Source organism: Hippocampus comes, unplaced genomic scaffold, assembly GCF_001891065.2.
Source record: "Hippocampus comes isolate QL1 unplaced genomic scaffold, H_comes_QL1_v1.1 scaffold76, whole genome shotgun sequence".
Lineage (NCBI taxonomy): Eukaryota > Metazoa > Chordata > Actinopteri > Syngnathiformes > Syngnathidae > Hippocampus > Hippocampus comes.
In genome coordinates, this window is record NW_017805277.1 from 1,663,377 (window position 1) to 1,688,075 (window position 24,699).

Here is a 24,699-nt window from a genome sequence, read left to right on the forward strand (position 1 = left end):
CCATTCCCAATCCCCCCTGGGTTTACATTATTATCCCCTGGATTTACCAAATCAAAAAGGATTGGGTTTTTGCAGATTAGTATTCAACACATTACTCTCCCTCTTCACTGTAATGCTGTTTTGATTCAGTAATGGGCTGAGAGCAAATGAGAGCCTTGCAGCAAGAAGTGGGCCATTGAGTTTGTGCATTCACACAGTTTGCTTGTTCTCAGGAAGATTTCACAGTCGGTTAGGAATTGTCTACATAGTTTTTCTTTGGTTTGAATTTCTTAATGGAAGTGTTTGCTGCTTTTACATTTTTACATTCACCACCCATGCTCCCAAACTACAGGGTGACCAGCCTCATTGGAAAAGTGAGGGCCAATCTAAAGGTTAATGATTTCAAGTGGCTCTTAAAATGGGAGCGTAGAATCATCATTATTACAGTAAATCCCCCGTCCATCTCGGAAGTTACGTTCCAGATCACCTCAGCAATAAGTGAAATCAGCAATATAGAAATACTCTAAGTATTTTAAAACACTTTTAAAATGATCCAAACACGTTTAAATAAATACAATATTTTAATATTGTCCAAACACGGTCACAATTTGTACTCGTGATGACGATGGTAATGATGATGAAGCTGCCGTAATACTGTAATTGCTTTTTCCATGACAAGATAAAGGTGTATTCTTTGTGTAAAAAAAATAAATAAATAAAATTGACAAACCTGTCATGTGTTGAAATTGAGTGTCGAAAATCTTTCGCCTGCATGAACATACATTACAAGTGTGCATTAACATGGTCACAGCCCTTCTACAATGCATGGTGACTTTTTTTTTCTTAAACGAACATGGTTATGGGCAGTTGCTGGCTGGCTGGCTGTGTTTTGTCTTTTGTGTACCTGGGTGGCTCCACCAATGCTGTTTTGTGCACCGCACCACCCTGCTAACTTTACATTCCGTTCGGAAAGGAAAAAAAAAAAACGTGGAAGCAATCAGCAAGATGAGCCGCACGCTATGAGTCCATTGACAAAACATCATGGTTAATCAATGGCTGACAAAATGATAATGACACTCTGATTGGCTGAATCAATAGATACACATTTTTGGGAGACATGTGGGATTTAAACTCAAAACAATGCCGCAAAATGCTGGGGAATGGTGAAAATACAAATTAACAACGCTTTTAGAAACAACAAAAATGGGAAATTCCGGAGGAGGAAATTTTAATATATATACAGTATAATAGTATCATACCATGATCAAACAGGCGGACAGTGTGTTCTCATTTGTTTACGTCATTCAAATAAACATTGAGAGAGTTTCCTGCATATTTATCACCACCGACAATTTTCATGAAATAGTTGGGTCTTGCAAAGCAGTGGCAATTTACACTTTAGGCATACACTGTATAGAATATACACAGATACCTCACTGAGTACTAATTTGTACCACACCACCTAACTGCATGGACAAAAGTGGCGAGATTGGTGAAGGTGCTTCATTCTTATGCTTTATGGAAATATATTACCTGTTTTAAAGTTTTTTTTTTCCTCATGGCATTAAGCCTGAACAGTTCCTTTTGATTCTATATGGCCAGCATCATTTAGCTAATACAATTCGCCAGCTTTTTTGATCATACCCATATACCCATCGAACATCTTATTGTATTTATAACTCGTTATATTTGCTCACATGTATTAAATAATGTAGAGTGTTAAATAAGTGATAAAAGCATTACATGCCTTGAAAAAATGAGCATTTTTGTGTTTTTTGAGATTCTGTTTGCTGTACTTGATTCGGAACGCATGCTGTGGCCCGCTTTGATATCATTTTATGGTTCCCCAATTTCCTGAGGAGGCAAATTGCTTTTATCTTCTTCACACTGTCCACCTCCAAAATGTCTGTGTTGGATTGCGTCTGATTGAATACACGTTTCCCTGCCAGTCCTATTAAGTCCTCAAGGTGCTACTTTTGTTAAATCCACTCCACAAAATGTTCTCCCCAGTTGGGAACAGCACAAAAAGATTTATTTTAATAGCTGCCAGCTATAAATGGCGGTATGTTTTCATCTCGCATACGCATAGACGTTATTTGATCTTGAGTATCTCCTGCAGTTTTAGACAAGAGGTTTTTGCTGCTTTTCTTGCAAACCCTCCAGGGAAGCCTATTCAATCTTTTTGAAACAATATCTCAAGCTCAGGCACCCACAGGTATATTAAAAAAATCTTACATAAATTGTGGATTTTTTTGATATGGATATTTTGTATGAATAGTGAGTCGTAAGGGCTAAGTTTGGTCTGAACAATTGTGCTTGAAGCACCATGAAATATCTTCCTACTGAGATCACTACAGTACAATAATTGCTTGGATAATATTGAATATTTTTTGAATGCTGATTCTAAACTTTATAAAGTCTTTAAAACCGTCATTAAACATTTTGGTTTGGTGTGTGACCTGCATTCTCTTGATATTGTTCTGTCATTGATTGTCACTGCACAGGTGTGCATCTTTAACATCTGATGTGATGCCTTTCAAATTGGTCATTGAATTGTCATTTCGACACACTTGATTATCCATTTACAGGATGGCCAGAGTGATTGTGCATGCCGCCATACTAAGTAAGGATCTTTCAATTGGACAGTACAATGACCCATAGGGATTGAAATAATTGATGTAGCACTGTCAGGTCAGCGTTTATGAAGAACAGATGTTACTAAGCTTTGGGATGTCAGTGGGCATCTTTGATCTTCATTAAGCTTTGTGTCAGCAATCACCGTACACACAAGACCATGTTGGCCAAAACGTGGACTGTAATGACTCACATCTGTAGTGACCACAATACTTGGACTATTTAGAATGAGGCTAATGAGGCATGTGCATCTGGCTGGGATTCTGGTGGATACCCTCAGCCTGAAATGCCTGTTGCCAGCTGCCCAACATGGTGTGATGTGTGATGGTGTTGGCAGCAGCTCTGTGGAAATCAAAAAATCAACGTGCCGATTGGTATGCACAGCTGTAGTCGAATAAAATGTATATGACCGAGACAAGTACACCGTGTGAGCCGACAGAACATTTGCCAGGATGACATTCGTGATGATGTGGATCATCACCCCATTTTTTTTCCCTCTAATCACGGCTGTTTTTGTTAATTAGGAGTACCCAAAATAATTCAGTCGGCTGTCAGTTTGTTCATATTCAATTTCTTTGTTATACATGTTTAAAAAAAGAGCCACGATTAACTGTACATCTTAGATTCTATCTTAGCAAGACTAACATATTACATCATTATCAGGTAATTGCCTTAACATCATGACTCTGAACTAGTGACTGTTGATGATGCTTATTGGTGTAGTTTTAAAAGAAAAGGGAACAGTACAACCCTTCAAACTTTATAATTGCATTGTAATACATTATGTTTTTAGACTGACTTGTATCTTCTAGGATTTTTTAAAAAAGTGATAAATGGTCATGCACATCAACTTTAATGGAGATGGAATGTGCGTTTTTTTTTGGGGGGGGGGCTAAATACTCAATAGCTCACTCACAGGAATAGGCGACTCATAAAGATTTACTTGGTTGTATAATTTCATACCTGATGGATGCGCAGACACTCCAGAGACCAAACTATGAGTAGAAAAGCAATCAAAACAATCAATGTTCCATAATATTTCCCCTTTGACAGTAGTGATGCTGAAATTCATTAGATTGTTTCAGTGCAGTTGAAAATGATACATTTTGGTTTGGAGTTAATAGTATGAACATCACGTGCATCAAGTTTTGCTACAGTTCTCCCCATTCGAATGATGCAAGCTAGTGTTTACCTACTTTTTATATAGGAAAGTACATACCTCTATATGTCGAGCCGTTAAAGGGACAAAAATGTTGCAAACCAGCAAAATTATGTTCATCCAAGAATCGTTCAGCAAATTTGCACATAAAATGTCACGACATCTAGCGTGCACAATTAAAAAGTTAAGTATTGGGTGTGTGGTATTGAGGTAACAGAGAAAAGATCCAAAGAGAGCCCATCAGGGGGTTTGCCAAACCATAGAAATGCCAACCGCAGGAACTAAGGAGAAATCGTAATGAGATGATCCTGCAGGCTCCGCTACACTGCGGCCACACCACTACTCACTCTGATGACAGTTTACTGGATGGTTTTAATGGTCGGAAATGTAGACCTGCCATTGTTGGCATACTTGGTTGGAGCAGTCTTGAGTTTTGATGGCGCTGGAGGGATGTGCCCTGGAGGGCTGTGGCTTTTTGGGGAAGTGGAGCAGGCCAACTCATTGCTGAATGGCAATAGCTGTAGTGAGCACTAAATTGCAAATTTTAAAAATTAATGAAACAGTTTGAGGGTGGGTGGGACGGTGCAGGAGTAGTTAGCATAACCGCCTCATAGTCGACCCAAATTCCCAAAACATGCATGATAGGTTCACTGGAGACTCAAAGTTGTCTGCGGGTATGAGTTTGAATGGTTGTTTGTCTAAATGTGGCTGGCGACCAGTCCAGGTTGTAGGCCCACACAGCACTCGCCCAAAGAATTCTGTCACTTGTTGAACAGATTTTTTTTTTCCCGGTAATTAATTCTAAACTTCTTGTTCAGAGAACTTGCAGTATGTCACGCACTAGCTTTTATTCTCATCAAAATGAGCAACGCTGGTTTTGAAACAGTGGTTAAGAACAATAAGAGAGATTCTCCCAACCTATTAAAAAAATAAGAAGAAGAAGAAAAAAGCCTATAACTCTCATAAGTGATTTTTAATTTTGTTCATCGTCGATAAATGAAATTTTGTTAACAGGCAATTACCAGCCCAGAGATGGTGTCACGCTAAATTTGCCAGTCAAAGTCATTATTCACTTAATTTCATCTCATTCGCTTCAAGAAGCGATTGATCCACAATTGGCAGAAGTTTTAGCACCCATCCTCATTTAGATTCTCAAATATTTTGATGAATTTGACAGCATAGCTTCTCTCGAGAATTAAAATTGGTCTGTGGGGTACAGACTTTTCTTTGTGCAACCACTGTGGTTGCACAAAGTATAATGTGGGCAAGTATAATGTGGGCAGCATGTTCTAATAAATGCCTAATTGATGCCTGCCTCCGTCTTTAATGACACACTGAATGGATCCATCAGATGAGTTTCTACAATCTGACTTTTGGACTCTCTCTCTTTCTCTCTCTCTCTGTCCCCTTCTCTCTCTCTCTGAACTCAGCAAGACATCCATCATACTGTGCAACTAAATGACAGAGTGTCTAACAGCAGTTGGAATGTGTAATTTCGCACCCATCCACACATGCTGACTCTTTCTGTCAAATATCCGCATGCATCCAACAGAGCGTGCAGTAACAACACATCCATCTCCCAGTTGTTGTAAGCGAAGAAGTGAATTACACTGTATGGTACAGTACGTCCGCCTCACAGTGCACAGGTGTTCAATTCCAACTCCGGCCTTCCTGTGTGGAGTTTGCTCATTCTCCCTGTGTCTTTGTGGGTTTTCTCCATGCACCCTGGTTTCTCAACTCAACTCAACTCACTCAACAATAATTTGGGACATGCTGAGTCAAATGCCAAAGAATACAAGTGAGTTTTGAGGCGGGTTTTAAAGATGGGCAGCGAGGAGGCTTGCCGAATGTTCAGTGGGAGGTCATTCCAGAGAGAGGGACGAGCAGCGGAAAAGGCTCCTCCCACGTTTCAAAAACATGCATGGTAGGTTAATTGAATAGAGTGGTACCTCTACTCATGAAATTAATTGGTTCTGGAAGAAATTTCTTAACTAGAAATTTTGGAAGTAGAGACGCGTTTTCCATGTAAATGCCCTAATCTGTTCTAAGCCCCCCCCAAAATTCAGATATAAATGTTTTCTAAAGCATAAAAAAAGCATCAAAATATATAACAAATGCAAATAGATTATCACACAATAAATGAGAGTTGTGCATAATGTAAAAAAAACAAGAATAAAGTAAAGAATAAAAATGATGGTCATTTAACTTTTAACTGGGTCCTCATCATTTTTCCCCTCTTTAGTCAATGTTGTCTCTTAGAAGTGGTTTTTGCCTGGCATTTTGTAAAAAACTGATCCAAGGACATTTGCTTTTATTGGCTTTTAACAATCCTTCAAAAATGTCCAAGGCAAACATCAGCATAGTGAGCGATTGCCCGACTAGTGAACACTTTTTCTGAGTGATTCACATTTACGTAAAACAATCAGAACACCTCATGGCCCGAGGGGCGAATGACGGGGACGCTGCATAGACACACATCTATCTATCTACACATGTAGACACATACGGGAGAAGTCCCTCTTAGCCAATGGCAGGGCAGCTATAAGTATGTTGCATTCAAGAAACTCGGAGCTGCGAGCAGCAGGCCATACTGTAATTTTACCTTTCGTATCTTGAAATTTCTTTCGTAACAAGAGGTAGTATTCTCCTGTTGAGGCGTTTCGTAACTTGAAAATTTCGTATGAACAGATGTTCATAGGTATAGGTGCCACTGTACTCTAAATTGTCCCTAGGTGTGATTGTGAGTGGTTGTTCGTCTGTGTGTGCCATGCGATTGGCTAGCAACTAGTTTAGGGTGTACCCCACCTACTGCCCGAAGACAGCCGGTATAGTCTCCAACACAACCACAACCCTCATGAGGATAAGAAGATTAGGAAATGGATGGATGGATGGTACTGCTCCTTATATTTGATTTCTCTTACAGCATATTGAAAGGCCATATTAGATCTTTTGAAGGGTGTGCTGATAATGTAATAAATATGTTTTTAAAGAATGCAGAGCTTCAGAAAAGTCCTGTCTCTATCAAACCCCTAAGAGGCTAAGAGTGGTTTCATGACGCTAACTTGCGACTATTTCAAAAGAGTGCCAGACACTCATGTCTGCATGCTGTTAATAGGCTGCCAGAGGATAGAAGTTGAATGGAAAGGGACTGAAATCCAATGTCAGTAATTTGCCAGGCGATGAAATTGCTTGGTCTTCAATGGATGGTTTTAAACATATTTATGGTTGAGCTGGTCCTTTTCAAGTGTTGTGGTAGCAGTGGTGTTATGTGATCTATCCTATTTAAGCTGTGAACTTCTTGTGAACCTGATGAAAAGTCTTCCAAAGTGTGCTTGTCACTGAAAGCTGAAAATAAACATTTCTCATTTTACAACGGATGGGGGTGATAGTGTGATCTCCAACTAACACAATGATGCAGCGGGCTAGAGTCAAAGTCTCTTTTTGGCTATGAAATAAAAAACATTGACAAACTTGTATGTACGTACATATGTCACTGTGTCATTCATATTCAGCATATACTGTCCACCACTGTTGAAGTAGGTATAGAATACCCTCAAGTGTCACTTATCAATCTGCAAAAAAAGTATGATCTGATGATATTACTATTAAAAATGAAAAAATAAAATCAACATCTCTAACGTGCTGTCACTGTTGGCATTTTCAAATTTGGCCAATTTCAATTTTTTTTCATCGATAAACAGACGTCATGTGGGTCTGTTAAGTTTACAAATGAGTCACCCATCTCAAGTTTGAAACTGGTTTGCTCTCATGGACGATGTAATGGTAATGGCTCATCAAACATGCTATTTAAAAAAAAAAATCCTGAAGAGTGATGGGGTTGGAGTTGAAAGAATTCTGCCCAAAAGCAGCGATATTTATTAAGTATGATAAACAGTGCCTAAAAAAAGCACTCCATTAAAAATAAGGTTGCCAACACTTGATTGGCATGACCAAAGCATTGTTACTTCACCAATAGGTTACAATTAATCTACAGTTAAATATAAAACCTACTCGTAACCATTGCATATTAACTACATCATACGGGTAAATCAAAATGAATCATTCTTGTCTTTTGCAATGTCTGATTTTTTTGTTACAGTTCTGACGTTGGATTACATTAGAGTGGAGACAAATTTGACCTGCAGGTGTGCATGTATTGAAGCTACGAGATGATGATGCATTCCCGTCATTATTATTTAAGATTTTATTTCAAATTATACAGTAAAGACAATAACAGAATGAAGACAATTAAAGTCAAGGCCTTTACACTAACGTTCATTTTCTAATCCCCTGCCAAGTCTGTTTTAGAGTCACGGTGTTCTGATTTGATGTTGACGGGCAGTGTGCTCCCCTGGGTGCAAGCTAATTTAAAATCAGCCATAGAGCAGCAGATGCCAGATTAGTGTCAGACCAAAGTGACTGATGAGGAGTCTCCTGGCTGCACTGTCGTAGACATCCGAGAGTCCTGCTTGTTGCCCCGCTTTACAATACAACAACAGTTTGTCTTCTAAACTGTCAGTTTTGTTTAACGGTTATTGAAACGTTACTTTCTCGGTATTCATGCACCCATATGTATAACGGCATTTCTATATCTTTTTGTGTCGTGAGTGGCATAATTTTGCATAGTCTCTGTGGCACTGATTTAATTGGAGTGGTGAATAACTGTATCACTGGCATCAATATTGCCAGCTTGCTCTGCACTGCAACCGCAAATGCAATGTGATGAGAGATCCACAATTGTGGAAGCAATTACGTATTGCTGATTCATCAATACATATTTCACCTGCTAGAACAGTGCGGTACGAAATGAATGGTGTCAAAAAGTATACTACACTTTTATATAACTCGGTGGGTGTTAAAGATCTGTTGCTAATGACTCAAAACAACTCCTTCCCAATTTCAAGTCTCAATCTATTTATGGCCTCGCTTGGGAGCACATTTTCACTCTGTTCTAGTCTTTTTTTTGTCCTCTCTTGTCTGGAAAAAGACTAAAGGCGCTAGCTTTTATCCCTGTTCCCAGTTGGTGTCATGACTCAAGGGCAAGAAGGTGCCGGCAGCTTGCAGGGCTTTGATTGACTCAAGACCACGGGACACACCCAAAGACACAGAAGAACACAGCGACGAAACAACAGCCTTCAAAAAGCTATTTTTTTTCCCCCTGCAGAAATGCGACAGTTTTGTGACACATCAACAGTCAAGTGTTAACGGTGAAGGTTGCATTTCCTTTCTGCAAACTATACCTAAAAGTGGAGCACGACAGTTCCAAGAAATTTTGTGGGAGTCAGCCTCAGGTATATGTAAGAGGGATAATTGCCACAAATGTCAAATAACACTCTACAAACATAATTCACCTTGTGACGTAGGTGGATTAGTCAACATAAAAACGACACTGATTTGACATGATCCTATTTTAGAATGCAGGATGTTTGCGGCAGGCTGTAAGTCCAGCTGTGTGTTGACTGATGATTGTTGATGCTATTTTGCCTGATGTATGGCATTAAACTCAGGCTTTAAAGTTCAGTTTGCTTCAACAACTTTTTATCTTTGCTTTCCTACTTTTTGACACATTCAGTTTATTGTTTTCACTGGCACCTCTGATAGAATAAGTCAATTTACGCTAATGCAGTTTATTAGAATTTGGATTGGGGATTATTATTTTTGTCACTTAATACTTGCCAATTTTCAAGCGTAATGAAGTAAATTCTGTGCTCTGCTAGTGTGATTTTTTTTGAAGAGTCATTTGCCAAAAAAATCATCGTCAAAGGTGGGGAGTGCGGCCATCATGCGGTGAAAAGTTGTCACAGATGCGCTGTCATGCCCCAGAACTTACCGATGGTTAGACATGGGGGGTCGTCACATGCTGAAACATATTTTTTCCACAATCAAGTACCCCGTTTTTTTTTTTTCAACAAATTATTGTCTGATATAATGTTTTGAAAATAGCTTGCACGCTTTGATGATGCAATGTTCACAATTCAACACATTTATAGGTTTCCTGAAGAGTGCGATATTTTTTTACATTTTCTTTGGGCTATGTGAAGTTTTCGCCTGACAACAGTGATGTGTTATTTGAATGGAGACTTTTATAAGTTTTGCGAATCCACTGGACTCATTGGTGCTGGATTGTTATCTTGCTAACAATGATTAAAATGAAACACAACTGACATCCCATTTTGACATTTCTATTATGATTAATTATACTATTGGTTTTATATGCATTCAGCGAAAATAAACTCACTATGTTTTTGGAAGATGGAAGCTTGAATGCAAGTTTAGCGTCACACTTGACAGAAAGATGGTGAAATGCTTCCAAGTGTCAATCAGTGAACAGACACATTTTGTCATATTTTGCCACAGTCTATATTTATAAAAACAACCCCAACACCATATAATTGGTTGCCAGCACTATTCTAAAACTACTAATGGGATGAGTCCCAAATTCCTCACCATGCCCCCTGCACATCCACACATATACCTGTACAAAGAAGTGTATCAACACACATGTACTTATTCCACGCCCCACACTCACAATTCATTCATCATTATTTTGGGGAATTAACAGTGAATTGCTGGTTTTGCAATGTATGAGAAGGCAAGGGATGAGAATGACCGCCAACCAGTGGCCTTATTTGTTATGTCATCCTGAGCTTGTCCTGGTGAACAGAAGTAGGGGTCTCTCATTCTCACTGATAGGGTTCACAGACATGGAGGGGTGTTTAAAAAAAAAAAAAAAAAAAAAAAACTCCAGTCAACTTCAATTACGGCCTCATGTAGTTCTCCCAGAGGCGCTGTATAGGGCCTTTAAGGGTGAATCAATGAGGTGACAAATTGTTGTGGACAGCAACCCCTTTTTATTTGTTACGCTGTTGTAGCATGCCTGAACGCTGCTCACCCATTTATATTGCTGTGGCTTATTTTCTGCTCGTGGTTTTAATAGCTTGTTATCTGTCTAAACTAGTTTTTAAATGCTTGGCAACGGCTATTCACATGCACGCCATCTTTGAGATGTTGATGAGTTCCTTGTTCCTACAAGTCATTGTAATACTTTTTTTCATCTCTGCATTGTCTGATTCTTGATTTGTAGAAATACACAATATAACGCAACATTTGTTTGACTATTTACGAGTCTCCATTACAAACCTAGGGACAAGGTAGAGTGTTCCGTTGACCTGCCATGCTTGTTTTTGGAATGTGGGAGGAAACTGGAGTACCTGGAGAAAATCCACACAGGGAAGAATATGCAAACTCCACACAGGAGGGCCAGTGCCAGAATCGAACCCTGCACCTCTGCACTGTGGGGGCGACGTGCTAACCAATTGACCACCGTGCCGCCCAGGATCTGTACCATAATAGTGTAATTCACTCCTTCAGTTACAACAATTGGGAATTGGATGTAACTGCGCGCTCTGTTAGATGTACTGTATGCAGATATCTGACTGAATGAGTCAGCATGAGTGGATGGGTGCGAGATTACACATTCCAAGTGCTGTTAGACACAGTGTCATTTAGTTCCAAAGTATGATGGATGTCTTGCTGAGTTTAGAATTTTTTTTTTAAATCATTTAAATGTATTTGGCAATAAGTCTATAACATAACAAAATACTGAAACAATGGCGTACTTTCCGAATGCACTGTCAAATCAGAATCATAATCTTTTTGTCATTGCACAGCAACACAACAAGATTAAAAGATAAATGCAACGACATAGAAACAAGACACACAACAAACAATGATAATGACCAGTTAGTGCCGACATATGGCTGTGTGTTTTATAGGTACAGTATGGTCCTTGCTATGCATATGAATAAAGTGTCAGTGCAAATGGGGCTAGCTATGGCCTGTCATTTCATATTTACATTCAGGAAGGTAATGGCTTTGGGATAAAAGCGGTTCTTTGTTTTGGTGATGACACACCTGTAGCACCGTCTGGAAGGAAGCAGGTTGAACAGGTGATAGTCTGGGTGTAAACTGTCCCGAAGAATTTTTCTAGCACTGTTTAAACAGCGAGGTGTACTGTGTAGTGTCCAGGAAGGGCAGCCGTTGGCCGATATCCTTTTGTTGATATGATTTTTGTCTTCTCTGTAAGCTAATATAACTGCTGCATTACAGAGCAGGACGGAGAGTCCATTTGGGTTCTTATTTTTTTTCTGAGAGTACCTGTATCCGTTTTTTTCTTTCTGTTCCGTCAGTCGTTTCAATGCAGTAGCTCATATGCTCTGTGCACTGTCGTACCTGTATCCGTTTTTTTCTTTCTGTTCCGTCAGTCGTTTCAATGCAGTAGCTCATATGCTCTGTGCACTGTCGTACCTGTATCCGTTTTTTTCTTTCTGTTCCGTCAGTCGTTTCAATGCAGTAGCTCATATGCTCTGTGCACTGTCAATCTGGTTGATGGCATTGAGTCTCTGCAAAACATTACATAGCGTAGCATTGTCATGTTTGGTATGGAGACAGCAGCCGTTTTCCCACTGCTCAGTTTTGATGATCATGAAACAAAGTGCATCCATTTCACAGAAGGACCTTTTCATTTTCCCTGAAATGCTCACTTTTCAGGATGGGGATTACAATTGCACTTTCCCTCTTTTTTATAGGCAGCATGGATGAGTGAGTCAAGTGGGTGTCTTGTAACAGGGGGGCTGTCGCTTTGACTCCTTTGGTTCACTTGAGACCTGTCGGTGTCCTTGAGGACAATGTAGAATGCTCAGTGGCTCCTTATGTCGTCACTAAACTTGCTAACTGGGGGAGCGTATAAAAAAAGAACCAAATGAAACAAAGAGACACAATTGAACACAATTGAAGAAATCCTCTTTTATGACGTATTTATTAAATATAAATGCATTTCCACTCAGCATGTAATTTTGAGTCACAAAATGCAGTACCATACTCACCTGTGGTCCTGGGCCGTGGTAGGTATCTGTCGAATCTTTATGTTGATTATTAATCAAACTACTCTGAGATGTTTTTTTTTTCTCTCTCTCATTCTTTTTCCTTTCTGACAGCATTCCAATAGGCACCCACTCGGGCACGTTATTAATTCAACACATTTTCTCTCTTGGTCTCTGCAGGGAAAGAAGAGTATGTTGCAACCTTCAAAGGATCTGAGTTCTTCTGTTACGACTTGTCCTTGAACCCAATTCAAAGCAGCAGCGATGAAATCACATTGTCATTCAAAACCCTCCAGAGGAATGGACTGATGCTGCACACCGGCAAATCGGCCGACTACGTCAACCTGGCATTGAAAAATGGAGCCGTGTCTCTCGTCATTAATTTGGGGTCTGGAGCCTTTGAAGCTCTGGTGGAGCCAGTCAATGGGAAATTTAATGACAATGATTGGCATGATGTCAAAGTAACAAGGAATCTACGTCAGGTAACAGTACAGAGGATGAACAAGATACCTAAATGAATTACAACATTCACTTAAATCATTACCATCATACTGTTTCGTACGGTATAATTTTCCCAGACGCTTTAATTAGATTGCAAAATCAAAACTTTGCCAATGTCAGGTCGAGATATAAAGCAGAAAACAACAATTTGAAAGCGTGAAGATGAAAATTGCTTTTGATTTTTGACAAGCGTGATGGGTTCCAGCTTTGTCATGTCATGTTTGAATGAAATTAACTGCAAAATATGACTTCATGGTTATTATAAGTGATTGCTGACCTTTGATGTTTAATGATTTAATGAATTGGGTGAGAAAGCGGATCAGTGGAAGAAACAACAGATTTTTTTTTCATAGCAAGTCAACTTTTTCCACTCACTTACTGTAATTAGTATACTATGCATCTCTTATAAACATATATGAACAATACAAAGACATGATATACAGTGGTGCCTTGAAATACGAATGACCCGACTTAACTTAAACTTAGTATTAAGAGAATGTGAGCCGTTATTTGGCAGATTTATTTATTTATTTTTTGATTTGACTTGCAAACACACACTTGAGAGTTCAGCACTGTAGGTGTTCATGAATCCAACTCAACTTCCTTTATAATAAGCAGCAATATGTCAGATAGTGAGCTATTCTTCAAAAAAGAAGCATCAAGCTATTTGCCACTCCTGGTTGAGATGTACTGTCAAACTAAATATAATCAAAGAGAATTACAAGCTTCATTTTAAAAACAATCACTGAATGTTGCCTTAAGAATACCCCACTAGTTTAATGCCTAACACATAATGAAGAAATTTCATTGACAGGCTACTGGATGGCATCAACATTTATGGTGTTACAACCCTTTAACAAGGGATATTTGAAAACAAATGTGGAGCAGCACATGTAAACAGACAGTATCCGAATACTCAAAGGCTCACATTCAGTTTCATCTGCCAAAAACAAACATGATGGCTTCGTAGTGAGTCTCTAAGAATAATAATGAGTGACTTTTATTTGCTTGTGTCTGTATGACTACGTTTTACTGCCCCTTGTGGCTAAGACAGGCACAACAGAAGGATCAGCACCCATCCATCCTTGATCCGACTTGCTTCTCCTCACGAGGGTCGCAGGCGTGCTGTAGCTTATCCGAGCTGTCTTCAGACAACAGGCGGAAAATGAATGCAATTGAAGCACTAACTCACAAACTGATTCTTTTCATACTTTTTAATTGAGTCATTACATTGGTTTTATCAAGCGCAACAATATCGAGTGTTATTTTCCTGACAAACACACCTTTTGGTGGGGGAGACTGAAATAGATTAATAGCATTTCCATTCATTTCAATGGGGAATGGTGATTTGAGATACAATGTCTTGAGTTGCGAGCATCCTCATGGAATGGATCAAGTTTGTATCTCCAGGCAGCACTGTATTGGAATGCCAACTTACAGTGTAACACTTGTTAGCTGGGAAAGCAGGAGGTCTGTTTTATTTTATGTTGTCTTTTTTGGGTTTGTTTGTTTTTTATTACTCTAAGGAATACATTTTAGACCAGGGATCTCCAAGTCCAGTCCTCGGGAGCCTATTTTCGATATTGCATTCTGTTTGTGATATTTCCCTTGCTCCAACACATTATTCAAATGAGTGATTGTTACTAGGCTTGTGCAAAGCTTGTTTATGAGCTGCCCCTTTGAATCAAGTGTGTTGGAGCAGGGACACTTGCTCGATAGGGGACCCTGAGGAGCGGACTTGGAGACTTTATTGCAAATTTCACTGATGCTTTAAATGGTATGAAAATCAATCAAACTCAAGTATGCGAACTAATCAAAAAATATTGTATGACGACAAAAGATTGAAATGTTAGTGTGTCAGGTATATCCCAAGTGTATTGCAGGTACTTTGTACAAAAGTTGCATTCCTTCTCATGTATTAGGCAGATTTATTAGTCTTTCATAGGAAGGTAAATGTTCTCATGCGGTCAGCAGGATGCGAAAGATAAACTTTATACCACATGGCTGAGGAGCTTACTTCCAGGCAAAACCCTTCATCAGACAGAAGAACATAATCAGAATACTGTAAACTGCCCTAACTGTCTTTGTCAATCCAATACGTTGGCGCTGAAATTTTTGGAGGGGGAACTGTTCCTTGAATCAAATCAATTCACGCATTATCTGGAAAAAAACAAAAAAATCACACTGAATCACCTCAGGCTGTCGCAGCGTCTTCTTTCTTTCTCCCTCTGCAGTCAAGTGGTTCTACAAAGTAAATTGAAGTCAATAAAACAGAGAAGAGGTCCAGTTGTGCGTGAGTCTTCTAGGGGAAGCCTGAGACACAGTCCCCAAAACTAACTCTCAGGACACAAACAAAACACATATTACCACCAATAAGATATGACATTTGACAAAGACTTGATAAGAAATGTCAACTGAATGTCAACACAAGCCATGTAGAACTTCATTGGCTGAGATCTTAAACCTCGTTGAGAACTTTATTTTTTTAACAATGTAGGTCTAGGTCTGCTTTTTTCTTGTTAAACTTATTTTGCCCTACTTCCTCTCTGTTACTAACATGCTTTCAAAACAAACTAACATCATCCATGGAATGTGTCATTCTACTAACCAGTATGGTCTTTGCCGTTTTAACAATGTACTAACAGTATTGACCATCATATATGATTTGAGTAACAATCGTTATTCTGTTCACAGTTTTTAATTTCCTTTCTCCCCCCTTTTCCACAAAGCACTCAGGCATTGGACACGCTATGGTAAACAAACTACATTGTTCGGTAGATATACTAATTGTTTCTTAGTTTGGGTTTGCCGTGTGTTTCTTTTTCCCTTTTTTTTTTCTTTCATTTTTTTTTTTTTTGGAACCGTAGACGTCATTTATAAAAACAGGGAATTAGCGGTTGGTACTCTTCTGGTTACTTTTCAGATTTGTTTGACATTTTGATTTTTTTTTTTTTTTCATCATTTGTATCCTCCTAATTGTATTTGCTTTGTACTTGTTTCCTGTCCAATTTTGTTTGAGACACTCATTTAAGAGCCTCAATTTGAATAGATTAAATGTTAGGGGCTCTTCGCCGTCTGGCTGGCCTTCCTTTGGCTCCTCACTCATTTGGCATGGCATGCATTTTTACTTCATGTTGCGACGCATAAGCCATTTGTCAACATGAATGTGACGGTTGAGCTGTGGTTGTCTTCTCTGGTGCTTTCTCATGCCTTGTTGTGGTTTGGCAGTGTCCATAAGTTTTTGCATGCATCTAATGCACTGGCAAGTGTTACCGATGTTCGTAACCCAGTCACTTTCTTTTTGTATGAAAATTATCAAAAAGAAAAGAGTGACGCGCATGCTTATTTTTTGTCTTTGGCCATTCTTCAAACACTAATTGCGCCTTACAAAGCATGTACTCCATCACTACCATCTGACTTCTTTTTAGAACAGTTAGGCGTACTAATATTTGAGTTAAACTAGCCCAGTTAACATTCTACTAACACCATTTTTGTGTCTGCTAAATAATTTTACGTTGCATTCGGGGCAATACTAACACTGTATCCTGGACAGTTCACTAACTCTTTAAAACAGCACTTCTTTTGGGGGCATGGGGTCCTCCAACTAATCATTTGGACAAAATAACAGTACAAGAAAAAAGACATGAACAGACATGAAAATGGGTTTCTGGAAAAGTAGAGGAAAACTCATCTCAGACGGGAAGGAAGAAAGGTAGTTGCACCTAATGTAGGCTGAGTATAGTATTTCTTTTCGCTGTGCTTTGTTGTCTAGGTAACAATATCTGTTGACGGAATTCTGACGACTACGGGATATACGCAAGAGGACTACACCATGCTTGGCTCCGATGATTTTTTCTACGTTGGAGGGAGTCCGAGCACAGCGGACCTGCCTGGATCTCCAGTTAGCAACAACTTCATGGGCTGCCTCAAAGAGGTAAATACCACTTTTGGCTGCAATTTGAAGTTATTTAGGAGTCAGGATATCACTTAAGGACTCAACAAACCATACTTCCATATTGTGGAGGCTTTTTGTTGTCCTCACATGCATACAAATATGCACATACACGCACACAAGCTTTATTTTGCCTCCACTAGCTTGAGCTGAGGACGTTTCTCAATGTCCTACATGCCCGACAGGCGCAAAGGGCTCCATTTGAAAGGATCAGTACTCACACTTCAATGGTGTTATGCTTTTTTTTTTTTTTTTTTTTTTAACACATGCTCCAGTTAAAAATGCCTATCCATTTTCTATAACACTTATGATGGTCGTAGCAGAACTGAAGGCTATTCCTGCATACTTTAGGTGAGGGGTGGGGGTACCCTTTGGACTGGTCATCAGCCAATGCTAAGTACCGGTAGTTAAAAATGTTAACACTAAAAAAGTTACATTTAACAATCTCATTGTGACCCATTGTTTATCATTCGATATTCATAGCAACCATGAGATTGATCCGTTTAAATCAGACTTGTCATTTGTTGAGACACAAAGATGTTTTTTATTCAGATAACTATAATTAGCTGATTCGACTAATCAAGGGAGAAGAAGAATTATTCTTTTTTTCCATAAGGTTGACAGTGTATGTTCTTTATTTTTAACTGCAGCTGTCATTTTAATACTTTGCTTCACAGAGTTTTTGACCTAATGCATTTTATTTGAGAATACTTCAGGGATACATAAAGGTACATGCCTAGAAAAACTTTTAAGAGAATGATCCATCCATATATCCTTTTAATTATTATTGTCACAAGTGGGAAATTTTCAAAATTCATTCGTCATCGGTCCTTCATTCGTCTTTCGTCCTTTGCACCCGTCCGTCATTTGTCTTTTTTTTCAAGCTGAGCCAAAATGCAATCGTCAGTCGGTTAGTTCGTCATGTTATTTTAATCGTGTTTGCGTCAGCAAATTTGTTGTTGAGGCGTTTTAGGATGCCCAAGGAAAATGGGCTATGATAAAAATCACAAACAATAATAAGAACAAATTAAAAGCTCAAGTTACATGGAGCTTATCCACTAAAGCTTATCGTAGCTGGATCAGTTAGACATCCTCGTTGTCACTTTTCACGTTGAAGTTAAGTTAAACCACAATAACTTACCTGATATGACCACAGTAAACACGATAATGTCATCGTTCCGGTCTGTGTTCGATAGTTTACAGCCACAGGTTCCTCTGTCGTTTTTGAAATGGCCTGTTTTCTCTTGAAATTGAGAAAAACGTGAACTATTTTCCACTTACACACCCGTACATGCAATATCTAGGCAGGTTGTTATTTGAAACTATTCAAAAACTATAACAAGGCCATACTAAAAATATCTATTCACATCGACACATCATGCGTCCCCTTTTTTTTTTTTTTTTTGCAACAGTGCACAACCTTCGATGACGTAGAACAGAAAGGAGTCTATTCAGCCTAGCGAACAAACACATAAGACAAGCGGGGCATGTTTTTTTTTCAGTCGTGAGTAAAATGGGCGTCCATCAGTGACAGACTCAGACATCCCTTGGTACTTTTGACCCAGTACGTGACGATTACACTTATGATGAAAACCCACCTCCGTCAGTCCTTAGTCCATCGTTTTTTTTTTTTTTCAAGTTTCCCGTCATTTGTCAATCATCAGCGAAATGGGCATCCATCAGTAACGGATTGATGTACCTTCTGTCAGTACTGACGGAATGCACTAATATGCGATACAATTCCTTAGAGAATACATGGAAATGCACTACTCACTCTTGTAGAGTGAGTAGCGGCCTACAATATAGGTGGTAGATTTTGTTACTTTGTATGATAGAAGCTAACATGATGATTCCTCTTCAGTCCCATTAATTTCATATTTTGCATAACAACAAAGCTGACATATTTTAAAGCATAACATAAAACATCCCGAAGCTAATCAGATTCAGTATTAGCATGTGACCTTTAAAGGCCAAAATTGCAGCATTGAACGAACCCTCACAAGAAAAATTCTCTACATGCGCGCATACTTGCAAACCTCCGCCGCTCAGTGAGATACCTACTTAATGAACCGGCATGTACAATGACTGTTTGATGTATTGCTCACAAGTGAGTTGATTAAATGTTATATTGTAGTTTCCATGGCAATACTGCTATTAGTAAAACAAACACTTGATTGTCACCGATCTACCTTGATGACAAATTAGTGCTGCTCTATTGCATTGATAGGTGCCCTTCACTTCAAGCAAGTAATGTTTGGGTTTGTTGACTGTTCCCTGTATATTACCATAACTAAAAATCTACCACCACATCCTTGTCGGTAAAATCAGACTCATTGTCATCTGAGGTCCACATCCATTCGTTGTGGAAAGAATCTGCTGTTTTAATTTGATGATATTAAAATTGTGTTTGTCCTTGGTTGAGCTCTATGAGCCCAAATTATATCTCCTCTTTCAATTTTGTTGATGGGAGGACGTTTCTCAATCCAAAATGCAAGCCAGTTTGCTCAAATCAGTGTGAAAATTTTGGTTGAACACATTACGTTAGACCCAGTATCATGGATAATTGTTAGGATACCTGGTCAAAATCATCATACATGGTGACTGCTTGCGACCATGCATTTCCAATTTTCTAACAGGCATTTTCAGTATAGCTGCAAGATGGATGCCTCGTTAGCATGTCTGCCTCGCAGTACAGCGGTCCAGGATTCAAATCCAGGCTGTGGCCTGCCATTGTAGAGTTTGCATGTACTCCCCGTGTCTGTGTGGGTTTTCTCCAGGTACTCTGGTTTTCCTCTCACTTTCCAAAAACAAACGTGGTTAATTGAACACTCTATTTTGTTCCTAAGTGGAACTGGGAATGTGAATGGTTGTTGTTTGTCTTTGTGTGCCCTGTGATTGGCTGGTAACAAATTCAGCGTACCCCGCCATGCTACAGGAAAACAGCTGAGATAGGCTCCAGCATGCCCGGGACCCTTGTGAGGGTAAGCGGTTCGGATAACTGAAGCATGGATTTTAAATACGTAAGCACATACACACGCACACTCACCACCGCTCCGATTTACTCTTGAAACCTCACCCGCGACCCCACCCTAAATTAGGGCTATCAGTTTGATTTCACAAAGCCCAGCTATTACCTGCTCTTTCGACAGTTACTAATTGCAACAAAAAAAATGCATAAAAGGATGAGTACTGTACAGTCTTCAAAGCTGGAAAATTGCAGGGTCAACTCTGTCTTCCCATGACATGTCATTGATGATTATACCAAACAACAGCATGGAAAGCTTTTACAGGATGTGTAAAAGGCATTACTAATACAAGCAGAACCCACTATTGTAATAGTAAAAGGCTCATGCTGGAATAGACATAGTGTCTTGATTCTTGTGTATAGTAGTTCCATTCATCATATCAGTCACATTGTAGGTCACATCGCATCTCGTATTGCAGTTAGACAATAGCCATTGCTCCGTAATAATCACAATATTCCATGCACATACAATCATCCCATCTGAAGTGTCCTCGTTGTCTAGTACAGTGTATCCTTGTGCTGTAATTGTCACCAAACAAGATGCAGTGCTTTCCACAGCTGTAACTCTTACGTGCATATATGTAGCAAAAGTAGTCGTTTTGTGACAATGCAGTGCATATGAATCAGGTCAAATATTATCTTAAATAATATAAATAGAAGTCTTCTATAATGTTGTGGGGGAATTAATTTACTTGCATGCTTGGCCTGTTCCACTTTTGGTGAATGTGTTTTTTTTTTCCACCCCCTACCGCATAGCACTAGCTATTAGATTACTTTCAGTGTTCTATGTGGCTAGTATTTGTTTCACTGGGCCTCATCGAAATACTCGAGTCACATTCACCTTGCTAAAGTTGTTTTAATTCCCAAATGATGCCTATTTAGAATCACCCCAGTCATTTTTTATCGAAAAATCATTCCCTAAAATTAGCCAGTAAATGTCTCATTATAAAATGCATTATTGGACTGTTCAAAGGAACCCTGTCATTACTGCTACTCTTACTCTAGCGATGCTGTCATTATGCAGATTGGATAATAATGTGGTTATTGCTGTGTCTAATTTGTTTAAGCCCCATTACAGCAGCACTTTTCTTTCGGCAAAGTGGTCCTCGCAGTGCCCCCTCTTGACACAGTGTAGCTGCTATTTGTCTAGCAGAGACGTTGTCATCCATAGATTGTTGATTTTCATTCAGGGCATGCGTTAGCTTCTGCCAGCTTACCTGTTTATGAACTGACACACACCACTTATAAACTAAACAAAATGACACATGACACAACGGTTAAGTGGGGCAGGAGTGGGTGTTTCTTTACGGTTGTGAAATGAAGTTCATGAACACGACACTACTCTCAATACTTTTGTAACTGAGATACTCTGTGTTTGTCTGAATTTACAAGGTCAACCTCGAGGTGAACTGAATTTGTCCTTCCCTAAACTTTTTAATGCTCACATCCAGCTGAACAGGGCTTCAGTATTTTTTGAACAACTTGATGTCCTGTGACAAGAAGCTAGCTGAAAGGCAAAATTCACAAAAGGTGTTTGACAAAGACATTTCCGAGAATGTCCAGTTTTATGCCATTCTGTGATGTTTCCAGTCTATCTCTGTTGCAACATGCTGACAGTACACTGTGACACTCTACGATTAGTGGCAAGTGCCCTCTGAGATCATCTCTTTTGACACCTTGCACAGGCCAGTAGTGTCGATCTATTGTTGGGTGTATTCTTGGTCTCATGATGCCAGAATGTGAGCACTGTTAAAAAAAATGTAATTGCACAGGGGAACGTATTAGTCGATCGATGGAATAAAGACTCCTTGTGAATTTTGTTATTCAGCTCCTTGTTAGAGCAAGGCAAGCTATGGAAAAATAAAAAATAAAACCTATATAACCTCATAAAAAAAAAACTACTGGACTTTCCTGGTTGCCTTTCAAAATCAAAATCAATAGCCCAGTTATGATGGGTTCAGTTCCTTGAGTATACAATGACCTGGATGAATGAGAATATTTACAGGCCATGCTTCCAGGAGTACACATGTCTTTGGCAGAGAAAGTTGGAAAATTGTCTTTGATTCTCAGGGGATTACTTGGAAAAAGAACACTTGTAGTTTGGATTTGAAACCTATTGTAATAGTTTTTGTTACATCAGTTCTGGAACTTCTCTGACAGGCAAAGCAATCAGCCAGTGGGTCCAACTTTACTCCACAGAACATCCCTTAAACCCTGCTAAGGGGACTCGGTAACCCTTTAAAGAGTGCATAGTTCTGCAGACTTCTCACTTAGACTCCGTGTAGGCAACATCAGATCTTTTTTTGATACAGAGAACAAAGAGGCGGTAAACAAACAAAACAAAAAAATGTCGCAAGGCAGTTTTCCTGATTCTCATTACTGAAACTCTCAGTTATACCAACCTGTAAGTTGTAAACCCACAGTGTATTTACAAAAATGTACCTATATTTTTAAAAATGAATTCATTTGCCAAGCTACATTTTCTCTTTTTCCTCTTTCTCATCAGGTTGTGTATAAAAACAATGATGTAAGACTTGAGCTATCAAGGCTGGCCAAGCAGGGAGATCCCAAGATGAAGCTACATGGTACTGTGGCCTTCAAGTGTGAGAATGTGGCCACTTTGGACCCCATTACTTTTGAGACACCCGAGTCTTTCATCGTCCTCAACAAGTGGAATGCGAAGAAGACAGGCTCCATCTCATTTGACTTCCGTACCACAGAGCCAAACGGGCTCCTCCTCTTCAGCCATGGCAAGCCAAAGCAGCAGCAGAAGGATTCTAAAAGTCCCCAGATCCTCAAAGTGGACTTCTTTGCCATTGAGATGCTGGATGGCCACCTGTATCTGCTGCTCGACATGGGCTCAGGGACTACAAAGACCAAGGCAGTCAACAAGAAGGTCAATGATGGCGAGTGGTACCACGTGGACTTCCAACGAGACGGAAGATCTGGTAAGACCACTTCAAATGGGCAACCCTTCATGAAGCTATCCATGTCTTCAAAAATATTGGCACAATAAAACTATTTAGAAAGAACCAAAGCAAGGTAAAGTCTAAGTAAAAGCTAAGAAACCCTTTTTGGATATTTTATTTATAAAAATGTTAAATGGTATGAAATATAATTACTCAATGAAAATGGAAGACATACATTGTGGTTGCAACAACATGCATGTCCCTTTGGAATTACCGACTTAGCATTTGCGTTCATTGGTCATAAAATGTGATCTGGCAAATATTTTTCAGCCCTGCACTGTGAATGTTTACATTGGGAATCCAATATGTCAAATGTTTTTGTGTTTAAGCGGACTCTGTGTGTCTATTGTTGTGATTAGGCTGAAAATCAGATCACATTTTATGAACCTTTCATGTAAATTTCCGGGTCGGGTTCACTGATTGTTTTTTTTTTCTGGATGCTTTTAAACGTTTAATCCCAACTTGGCTTTGCTGTTTGCTTCTCTTAAAATAGGTCTTCTACCATTCTCCATACGTCAGACTTCCAGTCATGTTTGCCTCAATATATTTTTGACCCCTCTTCTGACGTGTCCCCTGAGCTCAGTTTTGCTGTTGAATTCCCTTTTGATTTGATTATCTAGACAGCATTTTATTAGTATGTCCATCGAGCCAAGCCCTTGCAATGTCAGGCTGTAAATTAGATGTACTCGTTGTCAGTTTCTACTCCCCATCTCAAAAGCTGCAATTGAGAATTCATTGTAGCCTAAAGCAAAACTGGGTTTTGGTCCAGAGTAGGGCTACAATGTGCACAATTATACATAACTTTGGGTGAGAATTCTGCATTCTTTTTTTTTTCTCTCACACTTTCTCCATCCCTGCATAGCATTGAGTGTCATGAAGTCAAAGTTGTATTTTAAAATGAAATATTCTGACTTTTATTAATGGCGGGTCAAACAAAAGATATTTCCTGTCTTAGGTGGTGCTCATTATCTGTCTTGTCCCCAAATACATGCTACAGAACATCTTGTTGAGCTTTTGCGAATCACTGTTCTGTCTGCCCTGTCGAAGTTTCCATGGAAACAGGAGGTGGTCTCTCCCAGGACCAAGATAGTTGCTACACAGCGCTGTGCTGAGATGTGCACTAATGGCATTTAAGAATAATTTATATTGTTTTCTATATATTCATATAATCAATTCTTCCATGCTATAAAAAAAGGGACACAAGGATCTGAAATTGCACACAAGTGAGAGGATTTAAAGAACGGTTACAATTAGGCCTTGAAGCATCTATGTTTTCAGATCACGCGTTTCCAATTTTTGGGTCACTTAGCAAGAATATTAATATGCAAGTAGGAAACCTCACTGCATCTTGCATTTTCTGTCTTGAAATTCATTTGAATGGCAAAATACAGAACAATATTGTTTGATAAACTGCTGAGTGCACTGCACCTCAAATTGAAGCATTAAAGTCTGAGGACTATTTCATTCATTCAGAAGTAACCCAGGCGTCTCTCATTGAATGCCTTTTACAGTACATTTAGTTGCAATTTTTGTGAGTGACATGCTGTACAATTCTGAGATCACCTTTAATATATATATATATATATATATATATATAT

At 39.1% G+C, this 24,699-nt stretch overlaps 1 protein-coding gene across 12 annotated transcripts in view; it reads left to right on the forward strand.

The window, feature by feature from the left end:
* Nucleotides 1-24,699, forward strand: part of LOC109516230 (neurexin-1a) — a 193,625-nt gene that overhangs the window by 55,039 nt on the left and 113,887 nt on the right. For 9 of the 12 annotated variants that reach the window (XM_019870587.1, XM_019870588.1, XM_019870597.1 and 6 more), the window contains 4 exons: nt 12,835-13,136; nt 15,885-15,908; nt 16,928-17,089; nt 22,639-23,080. In XM_019870587.1, the coding sequence (XP_019726146.1) occupies nt 12,835-13,136; nt 15,885-15,908; nt 16,928-17,089; nt 22,639-23,080 (930 nt within the window). The remainder of the gene's footprint in view (nt 1-12,834; nt 13,137-15,884; nt 15,909-16,927; nt 17,090-22,638; nt 23,081-24,699) is intronic. The other 3 variants (XM_019870591.1, XM_019870596.1, XM_019870598.1) reach the window with 1 other exon arrangement.